This window comes from Tyto alba, unplaced genomic scaffold, assembly GCF_018691265.1.
Source record: "Tyto alba isolate M040663 unplaced genomic scaffold, T.alba_DEE_v4.0 Super-Scaffold_8, whole genome shotgun sequence".
NCBI lineage: Eukaryota > Metazoa > Chordata > Aves > Strigiformes > Tytonidae > Tyto > Tyto alba.
In genome coordinates, this window is record NW_024881329.1 from 7,607,783 (window position 1) to 7,628,964 (window position 21,182).

General features: G+C 38.7%; 1 protein-coding gene across 7 annotated transcripts in view; it reads left to right on the plus strand.

Moving 5' to 3' along the window:
- Positions 1-21,182, plus strand: part of TUB (TUB bipartite transcription factor) — a 156,750-nt gene that overhangs the window by 128,906 nt on the left and 6,662 nt on the right. For 4 of the 7 annotated variants that reach the window (XM_033006897.2, XM_033006898.2, XM_033006901.2 and 1 more), the window contains 8 exons: positions 7,261-7,428; positions 11,041-11,112; positions 12,025-12,146; positions 13,065-13,256; positions 13,825-13,937; positions 15,045-15,159; positions 20,289-20,387; positions 20,788-20,959. In XM_033006897.2, coding sequence (XP_032862788.1) covers positions 7,261-7,428; positions 11,041-11,112; positions 12,025-12,146; positions 13,065-13,256; positions 13,825-13,937; positions 15,045-15,159; positions 20,289-20,387; positions 20,788-20,959 — 1,053 coding nt within the window. The remainder of the gene's footprint in view (positions 1-7,260; positions 7,429-11,040; positions 11,113-12,024; positions 12,147-13,064; positions 13,257-13,824; positions 13,938-15,044; positions 15,160-20,288; positions 20,388-20,787; positions 20,960-21,182) is intronic. The other 3 variants (XM_033006899.2, XM_033006900.2, XM_033006902.2) reach the window with 1 other exon arrangement.

The following is a 21,182-nucleotide window of genomic DNA, read 5'->3' on the forward strand; positions in this document are numbered from 1 at the left end:
TGTGCAATGAGTCAAAAACAAGTAAGTAAGATAAAATAGAACCTTTAAAAAAAAAAAAAAAAAGGCAGAAAACCATACAAAGCCAGGACTTAATTCAAAGTGAAATCTGATATGAAAATTCAGGAATCGTTCTGTGCAAAGTTGTTTGTTTGGTTGATTTTTGTGTTTTGTTGTTTTTTTTTTTTTCCTAAGACTCTTGCACTTAGAGCATGTAAGTCCATTCTAGGAATACCCTGCTCTGAACTGCACTGGTTCACTCGCTGCCATGGGCAATGCAAATTAAGATTTTTATCACTGAAATCAGGAATCTGGATGTGTTTTAAAATGTTGAAATAAACAATACCTTCCCAGCAATTTTTCTTTGATATTGTACATTAAATATATATGTTGGGTATTTCCCACTGTCTTTATGAGAGTCAGAAAGCAGATGAGCTGCTCTGACACAGAGCACTTTTTCTGCCAGGATGGCTATTTCATGTTTTGATTTGGTTTGCTGCTTCTGTGTTTCTTTTCTCTCTTTCACGCCTGTCTGTCTGTTTTGATTTGTGCATCCTGTCCCATTTTTATATGTAACAAGCAACTACATTAACGCTGGCTGACTAAGAAAGTGGCAGCATTTGTTGGATAAGAAGCATAATTTCTCACTATAACACTTCCTTTCTGACGGGGGGATGGAAGTTCATGTAGAGTAGATTTACCTCAGCTTCCCTGTGCATTAAAGGGAATGGGTAGGAGGGAAAGATAAGTGAGTTTCCACCAAGAAAAGTCCTGTTATTTCTAGATCTGACAACCCTTTCAGGCTGTGCTTTGGCAACACATGAATTTGATTGTGAAGAAATCATTTCTATCCTTGGGATCGAAATTTATGAAAGTACAGTTCCTGCTGCAGTTTTCTAGGTTTCATCAAAGGGAATGTAGAGCTTGGTGCTGAAGCACTTGCTTTTTGCAACCTGATCTGGTGTTAGCAATAGTCATTCTCTTGATAGAAGTTTGGACTAAATCACCTCCATAGGTGCTTTCCTAAAAAAATTCATATTTGCCCACTTTCCCTATAAACAAATCCCTTTTTGGTTTTGTAGTTGCTTGAACCCATATCAGCAGATGCACAGCCTCTGTGAGAACAGGCATATAGTGGGAAATGGCTTACAAAATACTGACAGCTACAATATGCTTAAGGTTATTCAGTCCTAAAAAAATAGACTGAAAAAAATGCTTTTCCCCCCTTTAAACATTTGGCTTTTTCAGTAAATTCCTTTTTGCACAACAGTGGGGGGTGTGTGTGTGATGTTTGGGTTTTTTAAAAAGCAGTGGATTCCTAAATTTTTAGAAGATGTAACTTAATGATATTTCATCCTAGCCATTTTATTAGAGCTTTCTAAGCAATCATTCTGAGAAAGAACCTTTTACACTTACTGATTTGTGCAATACTATTTTCTTGTACCACTGTTCTGGAAGTAAATGTTACTGCACTCAGTGGTCACAATTCTTGATAAGTGCAGATTTAAAAAAAAAAAAAATGCAGTCAACCATTTTGTTTTTTCAATTTAAAATTTAGATCACTTGAGACAGTCAAAGCTGAAGCGGGGTTTGCTTTAAGCCAAGTTCTTTAGAGAACGGAAACTCTATTTGTTCTGGTATCAGTCTAATAAGAACAGATTTCTCTGAGGACAGACTCTGACCTTGGAGTAGGCGAGCCAGCCTTTGAAGGGTTATGCTACTGTCACTAATTTGGAGGAAGAGCTGCTCAGCAGTGTTCTTGAAGAGCAATTGCAATTGCAGTGTTGGAGCTGGCTGCAGCCTTGACTGTTACCCACATGGATGTGACTTCTCTGCCAGACCAGTGGCTTATCTAACCTGATATTTTGCCTCTGAAGGCACATTTAAAAGAAAATTAAAAGGAGAAAATTTCGTAGTGTCCTGCATTTGTTGTCAGCATGTTTGTAGAGGAAGGACATGCTTGTTGTAGAACCCTTGTTGTATGTAACCGAGGTAAAAAAAATTGACTTGAGATTTTTTCTTCCAGGGACCTCTTGCCTGATCTCGGTCAACTCTTCAGATCTGATCTGCAAAGGGCTTAAGCATATTCTTAAAATTTAGTCTGTGAGCAATATGCCTGACTTCATGTGTTGAATTTGTGTCTTAAATGCTTTATAAAATGAGAATAAGAATTTTTATATCCTGCAGTTCCTCATTTATAAAGTAGGACAGAAATACTTGTTCTCTATACTACGTTCCTTTCCTAATATGTAATCTCATTTGCTATTCAGTCACTGAGCTCAATTAGTTCTCTCTGATGTATGATACTTTTCTTTTTAGTTTCTTTCTTAGTTTGCAAATGTCCTGTGAAGAAATTCTTACTTTATTATAACAGTTATTTTAAAATAATTTAGAAATATGTCTTTTCATGGTGTCCTAAGTGCAGTAAAGACTCTCTTTAAATAATCAGTTAATCATTCTTTCATGTACTTACAAGTTCATGTAAAAGAACCAAGAGGAAATAACATTTGCTGAAAATCTTTTCACAGCAAAATGTTTGCATGTATAAATACATGCAAAGAGGAACATGATGTGTATAAATACAATTAGATTCTTTTCCTGAAAGATCCAATTACTGGGGATTCATGTAGTATATAGTCAAATACTTAAATAATGTTTTGGAGAGCTGACTCACTATACTTATGCCTGTAATTTCCTGCTGGGTAGTTTAATCTGTAACTAATTTTTTCAAGACTACCATTGTTCATCATGTACTGTTGTCAGATAGCAAAGTCCTTCCTCATGTTTGATCTCGGGCTCATCTATAAGTGATGGCCACATATGTCAGCTGTCTCTCAAAACTTACCCTGGTCATACTTAGCTTGGTAGGACGTAGTCCTTTCCTCCCATTTGACCTTCTCCATCCACCCTCTAAAAATTTTAAATACTCTTTGTTGATTATCTGTTGAGCAATGAAGTAATCCAAATTGTGGTTCTGGCCTATACTCTTTAATTTCTTTATTCTGCTATGTTATTATAGTGTCATTAGACTGTGATGACTTTGAGAATTTTTCTGATGGATTGTCTAGAAAGGCTTAATTTCTGTCCAATTTTGAGAGGAAGTTCCAATTGGACCTATTCTGTTACAGATTCTGGGTTTAGACAGGGCTATCCAACAGACTGATCTAAGCCTTGTGTTCAGCTTGATTATACCCTCAGTTTCATACTTGCAAATAGGGCTAGGAATTGTATTTCTTTTCTGAAAAATCATTCTGAAGGTTGTGAAGCTGAAATAAAAATGCATGAGGCTCAAAATGGATACCCAGAACTGCACTTGTAATGCTCAACTAGTGCTATTGTGGGGGGAAAAAAAACACCCCAGAAACAACCTCTTAATCTGTAGGGCCAAGGAGGAGGGATATATTTCAGGATCTATAGCCTCCATCCCACATAGTCTATACTTGCTTAGTTCGTAAAAAAGAAATTTGATAACTACATCTAGTAGAACTGAGATGGCTCATCTATATTCATTTTAGCGTTTATCTATAGGACATATCAAAATGGTTGGAAACTGTTCAGCAGAAGGCTGCTGAGAATGTAGGATAGAGAAACGTATGCCTGATGACCTGCCCATAAAGAGACTTCCTTTAATTGCTAGTTTAGAACAATACAACAAGGTCTCAACTTCATATCCTCGAAATGTATTGTCATTACTAAATCCAGTGAGACTGAATGGATTTTGGGTTGTTGGTCAATCCTTTAGAAGCTAAAGTTTCAAACAAGCATAATGTGGTATCATAAAATGCATGAAAGCTTAGATTTGTTTCTCATACGTCATAAACACTTAAGCGAAAATTTGCCACTTTATTCTTTTCCCAAGGCTTTCAGTAGCAGTTCTTTTCTTTATTTTTCCCATACCTTTTCCTCTCTCCCCTCATTCCAGATCTGGATCTTGTGATTTTTTGTGTATAGATATTTTGTGTATTCAAATCAAAAGCAAAAAAAATCCTATCTATAAACCCATCCCTGAGATCAAAGTTAAGTGCATATCCACTATTTATTAGAATTTAGATGAATTCATGTTATGAAAACATTCACTGAGGTGGTTTAGATTACCAACTTTTAAGAGCATGGTACTGTCTGTTTATAAATATTGTCTAAAAGTTTTTAGGTGTTAGCAGAATACAGGCATTGATAAATAGTAGTTTATAGGATGGAAATGCCAGTGAATGCCAATTTTTCTGTTGCATTTTTTTCATAATCTCTTGTTTTAATTTCTGGTACCTCTGGGTTTCATCTGAGACATGATCATGTCAAAGATTGCCATAAGCCCTTTACTGAAGGGACTGGTATTCTGGGGGGTTGTTTCAGTCTTCCTCTTTCTTCCTTGCCTTCCTTCACGGTTGCCTCTCAAAAATTCCCTTTTCTTCTTAGCAGGTATTCAAGGATATCTCCATCAGTTTTTTTTCTACCTGAGTTTTTGGAAAAGCTGTAGAAAACGCTGACTGTAGCAATAAAGACTTTCTTTTTGGCACAGCCCATTCAGCTTCTTTGACTCTTTTGACCCTGTCCTTAAACTGGGAAACTTGTCACTATAGACATGAGTGGTTTGTTTTATTGCCCAGTGAGCCATCCTTCCAGTAAATGGATGAAAAGGAGTCAGTGAGGCAAAGAAAGTGAGAACACAGGGAGAGATCCACCTTGAGTATCATGGTTACACAAGCTTGGAAGTATTTTCAGACATTAGGTGGGTGATGGTAAAGCTGCCTTTTGAACTATGACTTACAAAGATACACCTACATCTCATGATATAAAAAAAAAGGAATATGCATGTATGCTTGCATCTAATACCATTTTACACATGCATATATAGCTGCAAAGATGCGTGCACACACACGAATATTAAAGAGTTAATGCTACATTTGCCATGAACCATATACAGTATCCTAATGCAGCAGAGGTGGTGCTTTTTTTTTCTCTCTGTCTGGCTCCATCTTCCATTCCCTTAAATGGGGTCACCAGTGGAACCATTCATAATGCTTAATAACACACTCCACCAGTAGTTGCACTCTTCAGAATACTGAAATTGATTTTTCTTCTCTAAAAGTGTGACCTGCCAGTGTAGCCTTTGTCCTAATGCCTAATAATACGTGATGTTCCTGACAGCACGGGATGTGAGCGCAGATGTTCTGCAGGCATCAGAAAAAAGCAGCCTCAGTGCAATGTCTAGTGCTGTCGAAGTCATTTCATTTGCTGCAGATCAATGTCTGCTTTCAAGAAGAATAACTGAGGTGCTTTGTTCCTTTTGAGATGCATTCTCAAAATTAGGTTTGTATCGTCCAAAGCTTAGCAAGTGGCTAGATAGAAATGCATGAGGTATGAGCATCTTGCTAAACTCATGGATGCTTAACAGTTTTGAAATTCAGAGTATTAAGGTAAGAACCTAACTTGAGGCAGCCATTTCAATGATAATGGTTAATATGGTTAATATGTTAAAAATACCACAGTGGATCTGAGCAGCTACCTGTCTGTTCTAGAGCACCTTTGCTGTAGTGCTTATCCTGAGATAACTCTTAAGAAAAATGCTATTCTTTTCACTCCCGTATTATACCTGCAACATAGGAAATTATACTGCTCTTTCTGCATCACATGGAGCTTTTGTTTGAAATTGTCATCCTACCAAGATGAGGGGAACATTTCCATGGACTTTTAGTCCTTGAAGGTTGGATGGACAGACTGTGTTTATTTGTTGTTAGTTTTACTGTGAATAAATCAGAATTTACAGAGTTGGTGCAGAATTTGCCAGACAAGGGGCTGTGTGGTACAGATAACTCGGTAATTCCTTGTGGTCTTGAACTCTGAGAAATTAAGATTTCTGCAGTGTCAGACTGCATCTTGTTAGGTAGCAGCACAGCCAGTGCTGTTCGTGTTCCTGAGGGTGTGGACCACTCTCTTGTCCACTTACGTCTTGTATCGCAATGGCAGTGACAGCAAGTATGTCAGAGTACAGTTAGACATGCTAAATGTGTAACCCAGTTGTCTTCTAATGCCAGTTGACAGCTACTGGCAAAGCAGGTTGAAATGGTGTCATTGGAGACTTCTGCTACAGATCACAGTCTGAAAAAGTCCCAGTCCCTACAGCTCCTTCTTACAGGATTTATTAATCTCTGGTGGCAGAAGCACCATATTCTTTTACTGAACTAGCTCTTTGTAACGTTTGCTAATTCTCTACCATGTTGCTTGCTTATTAACAAAAGTTTCAGAACAGCAACAGTATACAGGCGTATGTTATTTACTATGTCTGTACATGATAATATTACCATTCTTGTTGGTGCAAAAGTGCATTTTTGTATAGCTGATTTAGTAATACGTGCCAGCACTAGGTCTTAACTAAGAGCTAACGTACCTTTGCAATCTGATGTTTTAACTTGCTGTCCTGAAGAAAAAAGTGAAGTTAGCCTGTGATAAGAACACACCCCACCCCGTATTTTCATTTCTCCTGTCTTCAGTAGCAATTTACAGCCCTAAGGAGGTAAGTAGCTTCTTCCTGGCTGTCATTAGAGGCCACAGAATCACAGCATGGCTGAGGCTGGACGGTGCCTCTGGGGACTGTCTAGAGCCATGCCCCTGCTCAGAGCAGGTTGTCCAGGACTCTGCCTGGTTGGGATTTGAGCATCTCAAAGGATGGAGGTTCCAGGGAATACATATTATCTTCTTTATAGTTTCACTCTGATGCTTTAAGTGTATAAGAATTTACTAACTCAGTAGGCATATTTAGGCATGTTAATGTGCTGCTCTTCCCGTTGTGTACACTGCTAGATCTACTTGTGAATTTTCCAGGTTTCTGAAACTTTGAAACATCGTTTCATAATAGCAGTGTTGTTTTTTAGGGGATATGGCATAATCTGGGACTCAGACTTACCTCTTTCTGGATCAGTTGTGTGTCCTTACAAAACCTGCATCTGTTTTCTTTGTTGATGTTCTGCAGTGAATTTCTTTTCTGTTTAGTTTTCAGTGTTTCTGGTGCATAGATAGGTGTGCTTTGGGGGTGAGGAGGGCAACAACGAAAGCCTGATCACCTCTTGGAGATTCTCTAGCGCAGTATGTGTGAAGGAAGATGTTTGTCCTGGAGGATAGTTTAGTCTTGTTTAAGTCTATGAAATATTATTGAATGTGAACCTCTGATCTCTGATTCTTAGAAAAGATACTTTTGTGAGTGAGCAGTTCTCTTTTCAGTAACTTACTGACACAAAGACAGCTAAGGCTTTTGCTGTTGTCTGACAGGGATTGATGGCCCAGCTGCTTTTCAAAATGATGTTCAGAATATAGGAAGTCAAGTGCAGATTCTCACTGTTGGACATTCTAGCCATGATGAAGATGATGGAGAGAAAATGGCTAGTGGCCAACAGCAGCAAAGCAAACAAGATCTTAGAACAGCAATGCAGAAAAAAGGTAAGTAGCCAAAGCTGCCTTGATGTTCTCATTGCTTGCTTGATGTACATTGACTCCTTTTCCTATTCTCACTCTCAGCCCTAGACTAAGAAGAGATTGTTACTCTGTGTTTCTTCTCCTCAGAGCCTGCTAAGCTCTATTGTATTATTGCAAAAGAAAAATAATGAAGTTCTCTATTGTCCCAAGGAACAAGAGCTCTCTAGGCTCTCAGGGATGTGGCTTTCCCATCTGCAGTGTAGTGCCACTATTAAGGTACCAGGCAGATGCTAATGCTCATATCCATCTGTTCGCATTTTTATATTGTACAATTCTGGAGATTACTTTCTTGAGAGTTAAAAAAAAGAGTATGGAAGAGCAACATTCAAACTGGAATATTAGTTGTGTTGTCAGTTAAATATTGTTGATGTTTTCATAATGCATGTTCTTGCTTGCAGAGGTGAAAGTGACAGCACTGTGTATTCTGCTGCATTTCCCATAAATAGTCCTCAAATGTTCTGGAATATTTTTTCTCTAGAGGCATGCATGATTTGGGAGATAGATTGTGTATGTACACATTCATGCATCTGTCTCTTCCTTCCTGCACTGTTATTACCTCTCATTGCACATTAACTGTAGGAAGGGAAAAAAAATTAAAAATCCACACAGAGCTTTTTCTGAAGGCATTTGCTTTGGAGTTGTTCTTCTTCAGCATGCAGCTTTTGAAGCAGAGATGGCTCAAGCCAAGAGTGCTCTGATGCTTTAAGAATAAACTCTTTGTGTATAAAGAGCAAAATGTAAGTGCAAACTTGACTCATCTAGAATAGACTATTCATACCTAAATGCCCGCCTCTTGTCTGCAGAGCAGTTCTCACTAAGATTCATTTTTTCTGGGACGTTACACTGCAGATGTGAGCAACTTCAACTGAAATGGGCAGATTTTCTCCAAGTGTGGTATTTCCTGGGCATTTGAGTTGGAGGGATGTTGGCATGACTAACAAGTTCTGATCTGTGTGGTGATTGTGTTGCCTTAGACTATGGCTCAGAATGTTTAATCATCAGGCACACTACTTACTAAAGCTGATTGACTTAAAAACTTATCAACAGACTTCTCAAATTAGGTCAGAACACTCAGATTTTTACTCTGGGGGACATTTCTATTTTTTATATTTTTTCCAGATTGATATATATTTATTCTCCCCAATTTTTTTGTTTAATAGAAGTGGTGGGTGAGGAGTTTATTTGTTTTGATATGGTATTGTTTTACTTTGTTGCTTCATATTCTTAACATGACCTTTTTTTACGGGGTCTGAGTTTACTCCTGATCGGAGCAGACACTGCTGAGTGTGGACCATTAATATGATTCAAGTTGGGGGGTGGTGGGGTGGTGCTTTTTCAAAATGTGAATGCTGAGGTTTACTCATTTTTGTTAATAACAGAGCTATGGTCTGTGAGACACAAAGAAAGGTATTAAGACAAGACTGCAACTAGCAGCATCTCCATAAAATATTTTTACTGTGTGTGTATAGTTTGCCAGTTGATACCGGCAGAAGCAGCTTGTTAGACAGTTTTGAGTACCCCAGTATTCATGAGAAACTTTATGACTAGGGCTTGGATTCTCACTGTCACTTCACTGCTTGTGGCATGTCCTTACTGTCATGTCCCTGTTGTTCTGAACAGTATTTAGAATTGCTGTCTCCCATCAGCCCTTCTCTGGTATGGAATAGGAGCAAGAGGAGAAGAGCAGAGATAAATGCTAACTGGCCTGAGGCGAAAGGCTGAGTCCCATCAGATTTGCGTAACCCTGATTTGGGCCCATTCTGCTCTTTGCCACTAACTCTCTGGAGAGAAGCCTTTCTCAGCATGTGTCTCTGCTTCCCCAGCGAGTCAAGTTCTGTTACGAGACAAGAGGTTGTAGGCTACTTGAGTGTGAAAAGAATATGCCACTTGCAAGAAAATGCCAAATGTTTTATTTGATTCTCCATCTGTTGGAAATTGCTATACTAGAATAATTTTCTTCCTGCAGGAAATATTTGTCCTTTTGATTTCATATGTCTTAATATGTAGAGTTCTTCTCTAGTGAATGAGTCACTAGGACAGAGCCAGACTTCCGTAAGTTTTAACACTGAATAACTAACATTTAGTCTTCACATTTATCAGTTTCCAATATGTCTCTATATTTATCAGTTTCCAATATGTCTCTATAGAGACTTGGAATGAGCAATTTGGTCTTATTTCTTCTTTGCCACCTGAAGTTACAACTGTTTTGAGATTTAGGGAAGGAAAAGATTTGATTTCTCAGTTCAAAACCAAAACAGGAGCTCTCTGAAGCAATCTTCCTCCCAGGTCATGAGCGCAGACTTTTCTAAGGCTGGCACAGAATTTTCACCACCAAAATATTGGTGGTGAAGTAGTGAGCACGGCTGTAGAGATAAACCGATTATGTATGTACACATGAAGTACAGCTTTATTGCACAGCTGCCCATTGAGGAGATGGACTGTATCTATTACCCATGCATAGCTGACTAGAACATGTTTGTCATCAGTAAGAAATAATGCTTGTGATTAATGAGTGTGTGATTAATGATGAGCGAGTTCTACAGGCTTGGAAAATATCTGTTGACCTGTGAACTCAGGGCTCCCTTGCATGACCAGATCCTATTGAAACTTTTTGCTGTCATGCTGTGTGGTGTATGTCCAGGCTGGGGGAACTGAAGAGGTGGATAAGGAGACCATTCATGGCACAGCTGAATGGAATACAAGCATTGCATATGCTTCTGGTTTACTTTTATATACTTGCTCTTTCCACTCTGGTATTGCTTCATTATCCAGCGTGTATCTGGTGTCAAAAGCTATTTTAAAGTGATATGCATTGAAGTTATTGGAAGCAGCAATAACATTAAAAAGTATTTAAATGTCCTTTTTGATGTCTTTTTTCTTCTCATTCCATTTCAAAATTTGAACTGAAGAAAACCATCACTGATACTATCTCTAATGTTTATATTTCTGTACATTAGTTTGGTTCAGTCTCTGCTTGTTGCAGACCAAGCTCGTATTCCAAAGAACTAAACTACATGAAAATCTCTATGCATATCCCTGGAAGTCCCGGAAGAACTAGAGAGCCTGAGAAAGATGATGAGGACACACTGGGCACAGGGATTTAAGTAGAATTTTAGGCCATCTGAATATGAGTCTGAATACTTTTTTCAGTGTTACTGAATGAATATTTGTGTAGAATCTGTGTATATCACTTGTGTCAATCAGTTCTATTTTTTTTTTTTTTTTTTGTGTTAGAACTCAAAAGTAGGCCAAAACCGTACCATGCAGGGCACAGCGTGCACAGAAGGGCTTGTGGCACAACTGTTTAGCAAGGATGATGTTTTCTGAAGCTTCAGCTCTGTGATCCAGGGCTTTTTGACTTCATTCAAAGTACTAAAAAAGAAGGTGACAGCAGGTATAAGCAGGTATAAGGTGAATTTGATTGTGCAGAAAGGTAAAATGCCCGTAACTGAGAATTCAGGCAGCAGCATTCTGGCCCCATCCAGTAAGGCTGTGCAGAGTCCTGTTGGCAAGTTAGGCTTGTTCACTCAATTAAGGGTTTGCAGAATCAAGCCCATGGATTTTTTCCTTTCTCAGATCCCCATGCAAATACATCCTGGTCCTCTTCCACCTCCCAATCCAGTCTTGTCGCCCTGGATCATGTTCCTGGTAAGTACAGAAGGAAAAAGTTAATTATGCCCGTTCTGCTTGGCTCTGGAGATCTTTGCATTTCATTTATCCTTCTGCGTTGTTGGACTTACCAATAGTAGAAATTCTAGACCAAGTGTGTTATGGTTTTTTTAGGAAGAAATATTGCATAGTTAGCCTCTAATATATGGAACTTAGTGTTTGAACCTGAATACAGGGTGGCTTCATCTGCATGATTCTTCTTGAAAAACTAGGCCTGGCAGATGTCCCACCATTGACGCTTCCTGCTGCTAAGTGCTATTTGATGTTCAAAGTTGTGTTTCCCTTTGAAACGTCTGAGGTTTTGAATTCTTGTAAAGTCAAATTTTTAAGTGCTGTAAGGCAGTTCCTTTGGCCTGGCCTGATACTGTTTTTACATGCAATAAATATGCATGAGAACTTTTCCTTGATGTGAATGTTTCTTCTCGGTCTAAGATCTGTATTTCATCAGATCACACAGGAACAGTGGAATGTGCTGTAGAAGGGCTCGTTTTTCATTTGTTAAGGTTTCCAAGTGGCTGTGATAGGTTGTCCACTCAGCTCCAATTTCAGGTATAAGATTTTGTGCTGTGTTTGAAGTACTTGTTTGGATGAAGATGATCTGAATTTAATTCCTAACTGGATATTGCTCCTGTATCACTGGGTAACTTGATCCTCTCTGTGGAATTGAAACCATGATATTTCCTTTCTCATTTGCTGAAATGTTTTGACTTCTCAGGGCAGGTACTGTCTCACCCACGTATTTGTATGCTGCCTCGCACAGTGAACCCCCTCACACACCCTCTCTCACCTGTGAGCCTAAGGGTGCAACAGTATAATAAGTGATGTTTTACAGCAAGTATGGACAGCTTTAATATATTAGTATTTCATATAAGTGTGCTGCTCTCTCCTCAGGCATTTCAAGCAGCATGAATTTTGATGAAGAAGAAGATGAAGAAGATGAAGACAGCTCCAGTTCTTCACAGTTAAACAGTAACACCCGGCCTGGTTCTGCCACAAGCAAGAAATCCAATAAGGTAAGGACTGAGTGCTGAAGGAGGAGCATGCAAGCTGCTAGGTACTGCGTGATTCCAGAGTTCAGTCAGGATAGGTCTGGCTTTCTCTTTTTTTTTTTTTTTTTGTTTGTTTTTTTTTTTTTTAATATATGGACTAGAGTATCTCCAAGGTGATTTACTGTTAGCTCTCAGAGTTCACAGGAGCAAACAATGAAAATAATGACTTGGAGAAAAGAATAGCAAATATTGTCTGAACTTGAATTAAGAGAAAGGTAAACAGTAAATATTTACCTTTCTACCTCTTGCAGGTGTTCAGAAGGATCTTTTTTTTCTATGCCCTTTTTCTGAGTATTTTCCTACCCTATTCTCGGTGCTACCATCTGAACATAAAATAAGACTTTGGCTTGTTCAGATACTCTAAATCACAAGCTCTTGCTAAACCAGTTGATGATGCCCCACTCTTTTATATATGGCACTGACTTCTCATCTGTGTTACATCTCTGTCTAGCTTAACCGGTCTCTCCCTATTCCATTTCTTCTGTTCATCAAAGGCCATCACTGTCCTTGGGTATGGCCTCTCTGAAAAAAGTGTGGTGAGATGGGAAGGTGTGAGCCAGGGTTTGCTTTGTAACGTTACAGCACTCTGCTTGTGCAGCCACCCTGTTCTGCTTTGCCTGATGCACCTCTACACTGAGCATCAGCGGTGCAGAGAACTGCTCCCTGTGCCTTTGGTAGCCAAGACCTTGACAGATTGGAGCGGGGGAGATCCTTACCTTGATAGGCTGCCTTCAAGGCTGCTAAGGAATCAGAACAGGAAAGACAGTATGTTCATTATTTTTTTATTTTTTTAAAGTGCAGATTCTATCAAATGTCATTCCTTTGTATTTATAAGCATGTAAATCTAAGTTGAGGAAACCTAAGTTTTATTTACTGTTTTAGGAAGCGGCCTCAGCCCCGAGTCCTTCCACAAATGAGCCTCTCATAGATGTCGACGACCTAGAGGAATTTGCCGTAAGACCTGCTCCACAGGGTGTCACTGTCAAATGCAGAATCACAAGAGACAAGAAGGGAATGGACCGAGGGATGTACCCTACTTATTACCTCCACTTGGAAAGGGAGCATGGTAAAAAGGTCATAAAATAACTTGAATGGCATACCAATTGCATCTGAGTATTAAAAAATTATTAAAAGTCTGAAGAAGTCTTATAAAGAAGATATAATCTTGTACTTTAAATATATTTTCACTTTCACTGAGATCTACCCTACAGTCATCCAAAAGCAAATCAATAGCAACACTTTGTTCTACTGCCTTTCTTCATATGTCTAATCTTTGGCCTTAAGTAATCCATGCATGGCACCTTTGTGGCAGTCAGCAGTTGGGGCTCTCTGCATTCTGTGGCCTGAAAAGCATCTATTTTCCATTCAACTGGAAGAGCCAGAGCAACTAAGAATGAAACATTTAATGAAATAGATCGAATTTAATTATTTAAACCATAAATAATGGACTGAGTCGTTGAGAAGTTGCTTTCCCTTTCCAGATTTTTATCTGGTCTTGCTGATTCCCAGGAGACCTTCTGTTACTTTTCTAATGATGCTGGAAGACAGAAAAATTGCCTATGGTTTCCTTATATCAAAGCAGGAAGTGGTGTGTGCTAACCCCTTTGGCATTCTAGAACATGGTTTTTTTTGCAATTCTTAGGTGTTTCTGTTAGCTGGAAGGAAACGAAAGAAGAGTAAAACCTCTAATTACCTCATCTCCATAGACCCAACTGACCTGTCTCGGGGTGGAGAGAGTTTTATTGGAAAACTGAGGTAAACACTGATACATCTAAGAATTTTCTTTATACAATATGAAGTTCATTTGAAATTATGAAGCCTGTAAGTCACTATGACTTCTTATTTAAGAGGCTTGACTACATCATGTGATAATGGTCTTAAAGTTCACGAGTATCCAAGGCATGTTTTCAAAACATCTCAAGTACTGACAAGATCCCATTTTAGTAAAAACCAGCAGGACTAAAGCTCTTAAATGCTCAAAGGCCAGATCCTCAAGGGTGTACAAGCACAACTTATCTTAATGGGATTTTCAGAATTGCATGAGTAGATTGTGTTTAACCCCTTTTTATATAAATACCTTGGAATCGAAGTTCTGTCTGTTACACAATCTGAAAATCTCTTTGTTTTTGCCCATTTCTTAAGATCCTAATTAGAGTTATTTACAAATAGTGGAATTCTTTCAGAACAACGTGCTTCTTTTCTGTCTGTTACCCCATCATACATCAGTCTGTTGTTGATACCTACATGGAGCCTCTCAGTGGATGTTTAGATTGTCTGTGCCTGAGGAGGGGACCTGTGATGCTAATTGCCGTTTGCCTGGGTGGATCTCGGAACTTCATGCACTGTTTGTTGCAGTGCAGACACAGAATGAGGATAATGCGATTTTAGTATGTTCTAAATTGTATGTTGTGCTCCTTGGTGTGATTTCCATTTAAATAGGAAAGACTGATCTTATTTGTAACTTTATGAAAATCACTCTCTCTGTTCTAATAGAGATAGTAGTCAGGTAAGAAAACAGAAAGCTTTGTAGAGAATAAGCATATTTCAAAAACCAAGCAAACAAACATAATAACCCTAGCTGAGTGTTTCCTTATTGTTTTCTTGAATTTACTAGTTTGCAAGATATCATGAGAAGTCTCCAGTGTAATGATAAGGGACCCTTAGTTTACCCTGCTGTACTGTACCTTTACATTTTTGTTATGGCTTCAATCTAGGAGTTGCCATTTAGTTGGGTTTAGAATTAACAACTATTTGTACTTGATATTATCTGTCTGTCCTTTGGGGCTACAATGCAGTAAAGCATAGATGTCTCAGGCAGCGTTACTAACAAATGGTGATTGGATTTTCCATTTTTTTTGATAGATCAAATCTTATGGGAACTAAGTTTACAGTTTATGACAATGGAGTAAATCCGATGAAAACAACATCAAGCCTGGAGGCGAGCGTCCTGCGTCAGGAGCTAGCTGCTATTTGTTATGTAAGTACTGCTCACAGGCAAAATATGCAAGAAAGGGCAGTTCAGTTTCTGAAATAGCACACTGAATTTCCTTCTCGCTTATGATTATGTAAATCAGCATTCATACTTTGATGTAATCAAACAGCTGATCTTCACTAGAGAAACTAGGAAATTGCGTGGAAAGTAGAGGTGAAAAAACAGCACAGAACCCAGTTGCCCAGTTCTCACTTTTGGTCAGGAGGTGTTGGAGCTTTTACATAACCCTCTGGAAGGGGTTGGATGGTTCACAGCCTGCAGGCACCATCTGAGGGAGCCTCCTGAACTGGGAAGAGTTGTGCACATGGAATTACTGCACTAAGGTATGATCATTTGTAATGACGTTTTGGAGGAGGCCTCTGTGATCCCAAACACAGGGAGCTGGACAGCTAGGTCTGCAGCAATGGCTGAGAAATGGATAAGAACTGTAAAACTCCTTTTCACCAGGAAAAAAACAAAACCCCAGACAAAATCCAAAATTCAATTGAATGAGAGAAACCAGCTTCTTATAGGACAGTAAATAGTATTTGTCGGGGGCGATGCAGGCAATCAAGACTTGAAACACAGTTGCTGTTGTTTCATAATTACTGGATGACTGTTTTGGTGAGCGCATTCTTTCTGTCCAGAAATCTCTGGGCACGAGAAATTCTTCCATTCAAAATTGCTACATACACTGCTACAGAAAGTTTTCTGCTTTCACAAGTCAACAATTTCTGACAAAAATTCCCAAACACCACTTTTCAGAAAAGTTCCTGCCCGGCTCTAATCAAGGATGACTGGAAATCTGTCAGATCCAGGTCAAGCCATCCCAGCGCGTACCCTGTGTATGCACAGAATGTGTTCCTGGAAAGGAACTGAAAGCTTCACTTTGTGAGGGGCAATTAATGCATCTGGAAGATTTCAGCACATGGAAAGAAAGCAGAGAGCCATCCTTCCTATGCAAAGTGCTGAGAGCACTGAAAGGTGGCGGTAATAGCTGCTAACGTGTTCTTTTTTTGCTGCTTAGGATGCAGTTTTTCTGTGAATATAGTATAAATAGTGTGTTTCCATGTGCTATTTTTCAGGCCCATGGCCTACGGCTGCAGACAGACACACACACACATATCCCTCCATTCCTGTTGGATTTGAAACTCTGAGAATTTCAGAAAATTCATCTAACAGGATTTAACAAAAGCATCTAGGATTTTGTCAGTTTAGGGCTTGAAAGTTTCAGTAGAAATCTAGGAGAACTTATATGTTTAATAAAGGTAATTTTACTGGTTTATATGGGAAGGTATTCCCTGGAGCCAGGCAACTAATCTTCTGGTGCAAACTGGACATACAAGGAGAAAACAAAAAATGGTTTTAAAATAAGTTACATATTGAAAGATTTAGGCATTGCTTGTTTAAGTCGACAACAGTGACATTTGAACCATTAACACTGCAAAATAAAAAACTCAGTTATGGTCAGCAGAGGTAATTAGAAGTGTGAGTGCTGGAAAGAACAGAACCATGGCCACTGTTTGGAGAATGTGGCTGATAGGCTGATTTTATATGTCTATTTTGAGATCAGCATCTTAAAACTTGTATATTTGTATAAGAAAATGACTCGTTCGATTGATATTTTGATACTCTTGAGGAAAGACAGCAGGGTTGCAGGTGTGCTGTGGCCAGAGGACAAAAGGAAATCAGAATGATACTTCATTACTAGCCAGGTTTGCTAAAGTGAGATTATTATTCCTGGCTGCATCAGAACCACAGCAAAGAATTCCAGAAGGAGCACTCCTGAAACACCCTTGTCCTAAGGTAACCTTTTAATTCCTGCCTTGAGATTTTTCCCACAGCAAAAACTATAATAAACAATGTTTTGAAAGCACCACTATGCTTCTCACTGTCTCTCAGCTCATCTGATCAAGTACCCATCTGGAGAGCAAGCTGTACCGCTTCCACCAACTTACTGAGCCTGACCTGCTGAATCATCTCAGCAGGTCTAGTTCATACAGGCAGAAGCTGGTGGTGCATCTGTTGTTAACTTCAGGGTAAATGTGTTGAGAACTCTCATTGTGGAGCTCACCTTAGGACATGTTTCAAGCAACAGGAATAGTTAGTGCAAGTTCAAGTTCTATCAGGTGCTCTTACCCATTTGTACTCTCCTCACTGATGGCAGGCTAGCATATTAATAAACCTGCAGCAGCACCTAATGGCTGATTTCAGAATCGCTTGGCAAAATTTATCAAGGATCAGTGAGGTGTAATTACTGTACCATTTCTACCAGGATTTTCTGTGCTGGATTCCATTATATCCGTAGTATCTCACAATTCAGTTTGCATCAGATTCTGCAGGCAGGGAGCTCAACTGATATTCTGAGGTGTGACTCAGGTTTCAGTAAAGCAATGGACTATGTGTTTCTACTCGGGCCTCAATCACTTGCATTGTGCTCCAATGTAGGGGGTTCTGTGGTTTGGGCTTTCTATGGAATGATAATTTCTACAGAGGATATAAAGGACAAGGCACAGCTGTGTGAATCAAGTCCAGGAAGGGAAGTGGCTGAAAGAAACTTGGGTTATTAAAGTGTGAAACACCTGGGAGCTGCTTTTATCATGGCAGCTATTGCCACCACAGTGAAATGCTTACATAATTTTATGAAAGGGTGTAAGATTTTAAAAGCAACCCCGGAGAAAGACTGTGTTCTTTCATTCCAGTTTATTGTGCATGCTCACAGAACAACTTGCTGGTTGGACGAAGGCAGAGAGCGCGCAGCTTCAAAGCAATACTGGGCCAAGTTCTTAACTGATTTAAATCGCTGGAGTGCTGGTTGAGTCAATAGGACTCTCCCAACTAACAGTCCTTATTTTGAGTTCCTATGTAAGCCAAGACTGTCAGTGGCATTAAAATTAAAATTTGGCCTATGTTACCTTAATAATGCCATTTGTAGTCTTGAATTTACACACAAAAATTATGGAGGAAGGAAATAAAAGAGAAGCAGGGAATGAGAGGAGTTAAGGGGAATTAATTTTATTTGGATGTAGGTAGATTGGAAAGGTCTGCATTTAATTAAAGTGCCTCTTTTGTCCCTACTGTTTTCCTCATATATTCCATGTTTGTAGACTTTCAGTTCTGTACCTTGATTTTAGCAAAAGGGTAGCATTTGCCAATAAAAAGTTTTATGTAATTGGTGATTGATATAATGTGCGACTAGAAACCATTTCCTTACCATTTGACAGAAATATTGATTTCAATGTTTCCACATAAAGCCAAAGAATGTAGTCCTGTTTTTTCAGAGTGATAATGCTGCTTGTTGGAAGGGAAGTGATTCAGAGGTATTATTTAATTTTACCTTGAACAATGTCTTCAACCAGTCACCATGTAAATTAATTGTATATAGCATAACCGTGGCTTGATGAGAAGAAAAGCTTGTAAGGCATTGCAGGAAAGACCAAAATTGTCAGTAGTTAGTGGAAAATAAGTGTAAGCATGTATCTTTTCTTAGAAATTGTCCTCTGCTGTGCCGAGTCTCTCCTGCTTTTAATATCTGTTGGCAGTCATTTTAGTTTGAATCTTGCCATGGTGCAGAACCAAGTATACTCTTCCAACTGAATTGATAACACTGGTTTAGTGTGCCAAAGGCCATGACATAAATGATTCAGAAAAGAGGTAGAATCTTCTCATTAATGCACGGAGTTATGAAGGTATATGAATATACCTACATTGCTTCAAGAATATTCAGTAAAATAATGCAGTGGAATTTTTCTTACGTGCTTGAAAATCTTTGATGAGTTATGTAAAATGTCCAGATGGCTTGCTGAAACAACCAGAGTTATTTCAAAGGTCTGATGGATGACAGAACTTCTGCACAAGTAAATTTTAGGAGGGTATTTTCAGATGTTTCCAGTGAGTTGAGATGCGTGGATTTATACTTGCAAAAATAGAGATGTTTTAAAAATTTTTGTGTTCCTTAAAATCAGGACACTTTAATTAAATAAATAAAAGAAGAGACATATAAGATTGTCACTTCTAAATGTTCCAGTGCTAGAGCCACACTGGCTGGAGCCCAGGGGTGTCCAGTTCTTGGCAACTTGTTGTATGTTGCTTGGGAATAGCAGCAATGGGAAGTTCCTTCCTGACATTCCTTAGTGTGTGTCCTTCACTTGGGAAAGGTAGAGGGGGGAAAAAAACACATGTGACTGGGAAAAATAAAAAAAAATCACCACAAAACACGAGGAGATGGACTATTAGAGGTGTCACTGCTTCATCTACTGGAGTTAATGCTAAAATAGGCAATTGGGTTTTACCAAGTGGATTGGAAAACATTGGCCTTTACTTTTTCAAAAGTAGATGATGAGTTACTGAAATACATGGCCCTACTTGCGTCTGTGGAAAAAAAGAAAGCCTCGGATAAAAATAAGACTATAGGCCTATTTAGATTTTAGTGGTTGTATTTTGAGAGGATAGTGCAATACTGGAGTGCTTTTGTGAAAAGCTGATCAGAAAGGCATCAAATCATGTTTAATGGAAGAACTTCTATTTTCCATGGATTTATTTTTGCTGCCCATGTTATTTCTTTACTTTTCCGTGCCTTCATAGCTCAAAAATTTGCATTCATGCTAATGTGTTTGTTTTTTACCATGCTCATCTCTAAGCATAACATATCTAAAGACTTCAAAAACCACAGCACTGTTAACAGATGCTCTTACTGGCAGCTTCTTCTTATTTGCTTTTGTACTGGCTCTGGAATAAATGGAGTTGGTCCCATATATTTAATTTTGTCTCTCATCAAAATGTGTGACTATATTTTATGATTTTTAAATTATAACTACTTTATTTTGGGATCTAGCAGTAGCCAAGCAATCTGGTTAGTTCATATCCTTTTTTAACAAAAGGATTTTTTTTTTAAATTGTATTAATGTTGCTGGCAGCCAATGCTATGAGTGTGTTTGGAAACTTCTCTATTTCCAATTTTCCTGTTGTCAGAGCTTCTAAGACAAAGCTTGGCAGTGCCAGTGAAGGTAGGACTTTCAAGATGTTTTTTCAGTTGAGCAACAAATAAGTTCTCTGGGCTGCCACTGTGTCTCTCTGTTGAAGAAATTAACTTTAAAAACACAGAACATAATGAACTCTTGTCTAAATGTTTTTAGGAAACAAATGTCTTGGGGTTTAAAGGACCTCGTAAAATGAGTGTGATCATACCAGGAATGAATATGGACCACGAAAGAGTTTCTATCAGACCACGAAATGTAAGTCATACCATAAGCCAACAATAATAATTACTTGAATTCTTTTTCAGTTGGAGTTGGGTTTTTTGCATTTCTGAAGGTTTAGAAGTAAAAAGCCCCAATATTTGAACAATTGCAGAAAAATGGGATGTGTGATTAGTTCTGTGACTCATGAAATCATTACAAATAATAATGTATTTTGATAACAAAAGGTACAACTAACCTTTTCCAAGCTGTGGAATGGACTTCAATCCACATTTGCATTGAGATACTCAGAGTTCTCTGTTTCGTTTGATTATGCTGTTTTGAGGGTTGAGGGTGACACTTTAGTCTTTGGGCTAGGATTTACGTGTGTGTGTGTGTATTTATTTTTTGTCTTGTGAGAGTGTTAAATTGAAGTGTGTATCTGTGGTGTGTGCAGGAACATGAGACACTTCTTGCAAGATGGCAGAACAAAAATACAGAGAGTGTAATTGAGCTGCATAACAAAACGCCGGTCTGGAATGATGACACCCAGTCCTATGTGTTAAATTTCCATGGTCGAGTCACACAGGCCTCGGTGAAAAACTTCCAAATTATTCATGATAATGATCGTAAGTATAGCTCTCTGTCTGTAATGTGTAGAAACAGTACTGCATACACAGCCTGACAGCGATCCTGCCCTTACTGTTGTTACCTGAGTGAGTTTAATTTAGTTCTGTGGGTCCAACTTAATGCTGCTTTGCCATGTGGCCGTGACACTGATGCAAGTTGGGTATTTAAATGCTCATGCTTGAGACAGGTGATTCTGCTACGTGTTGTCTTAGTTTTCTCCCT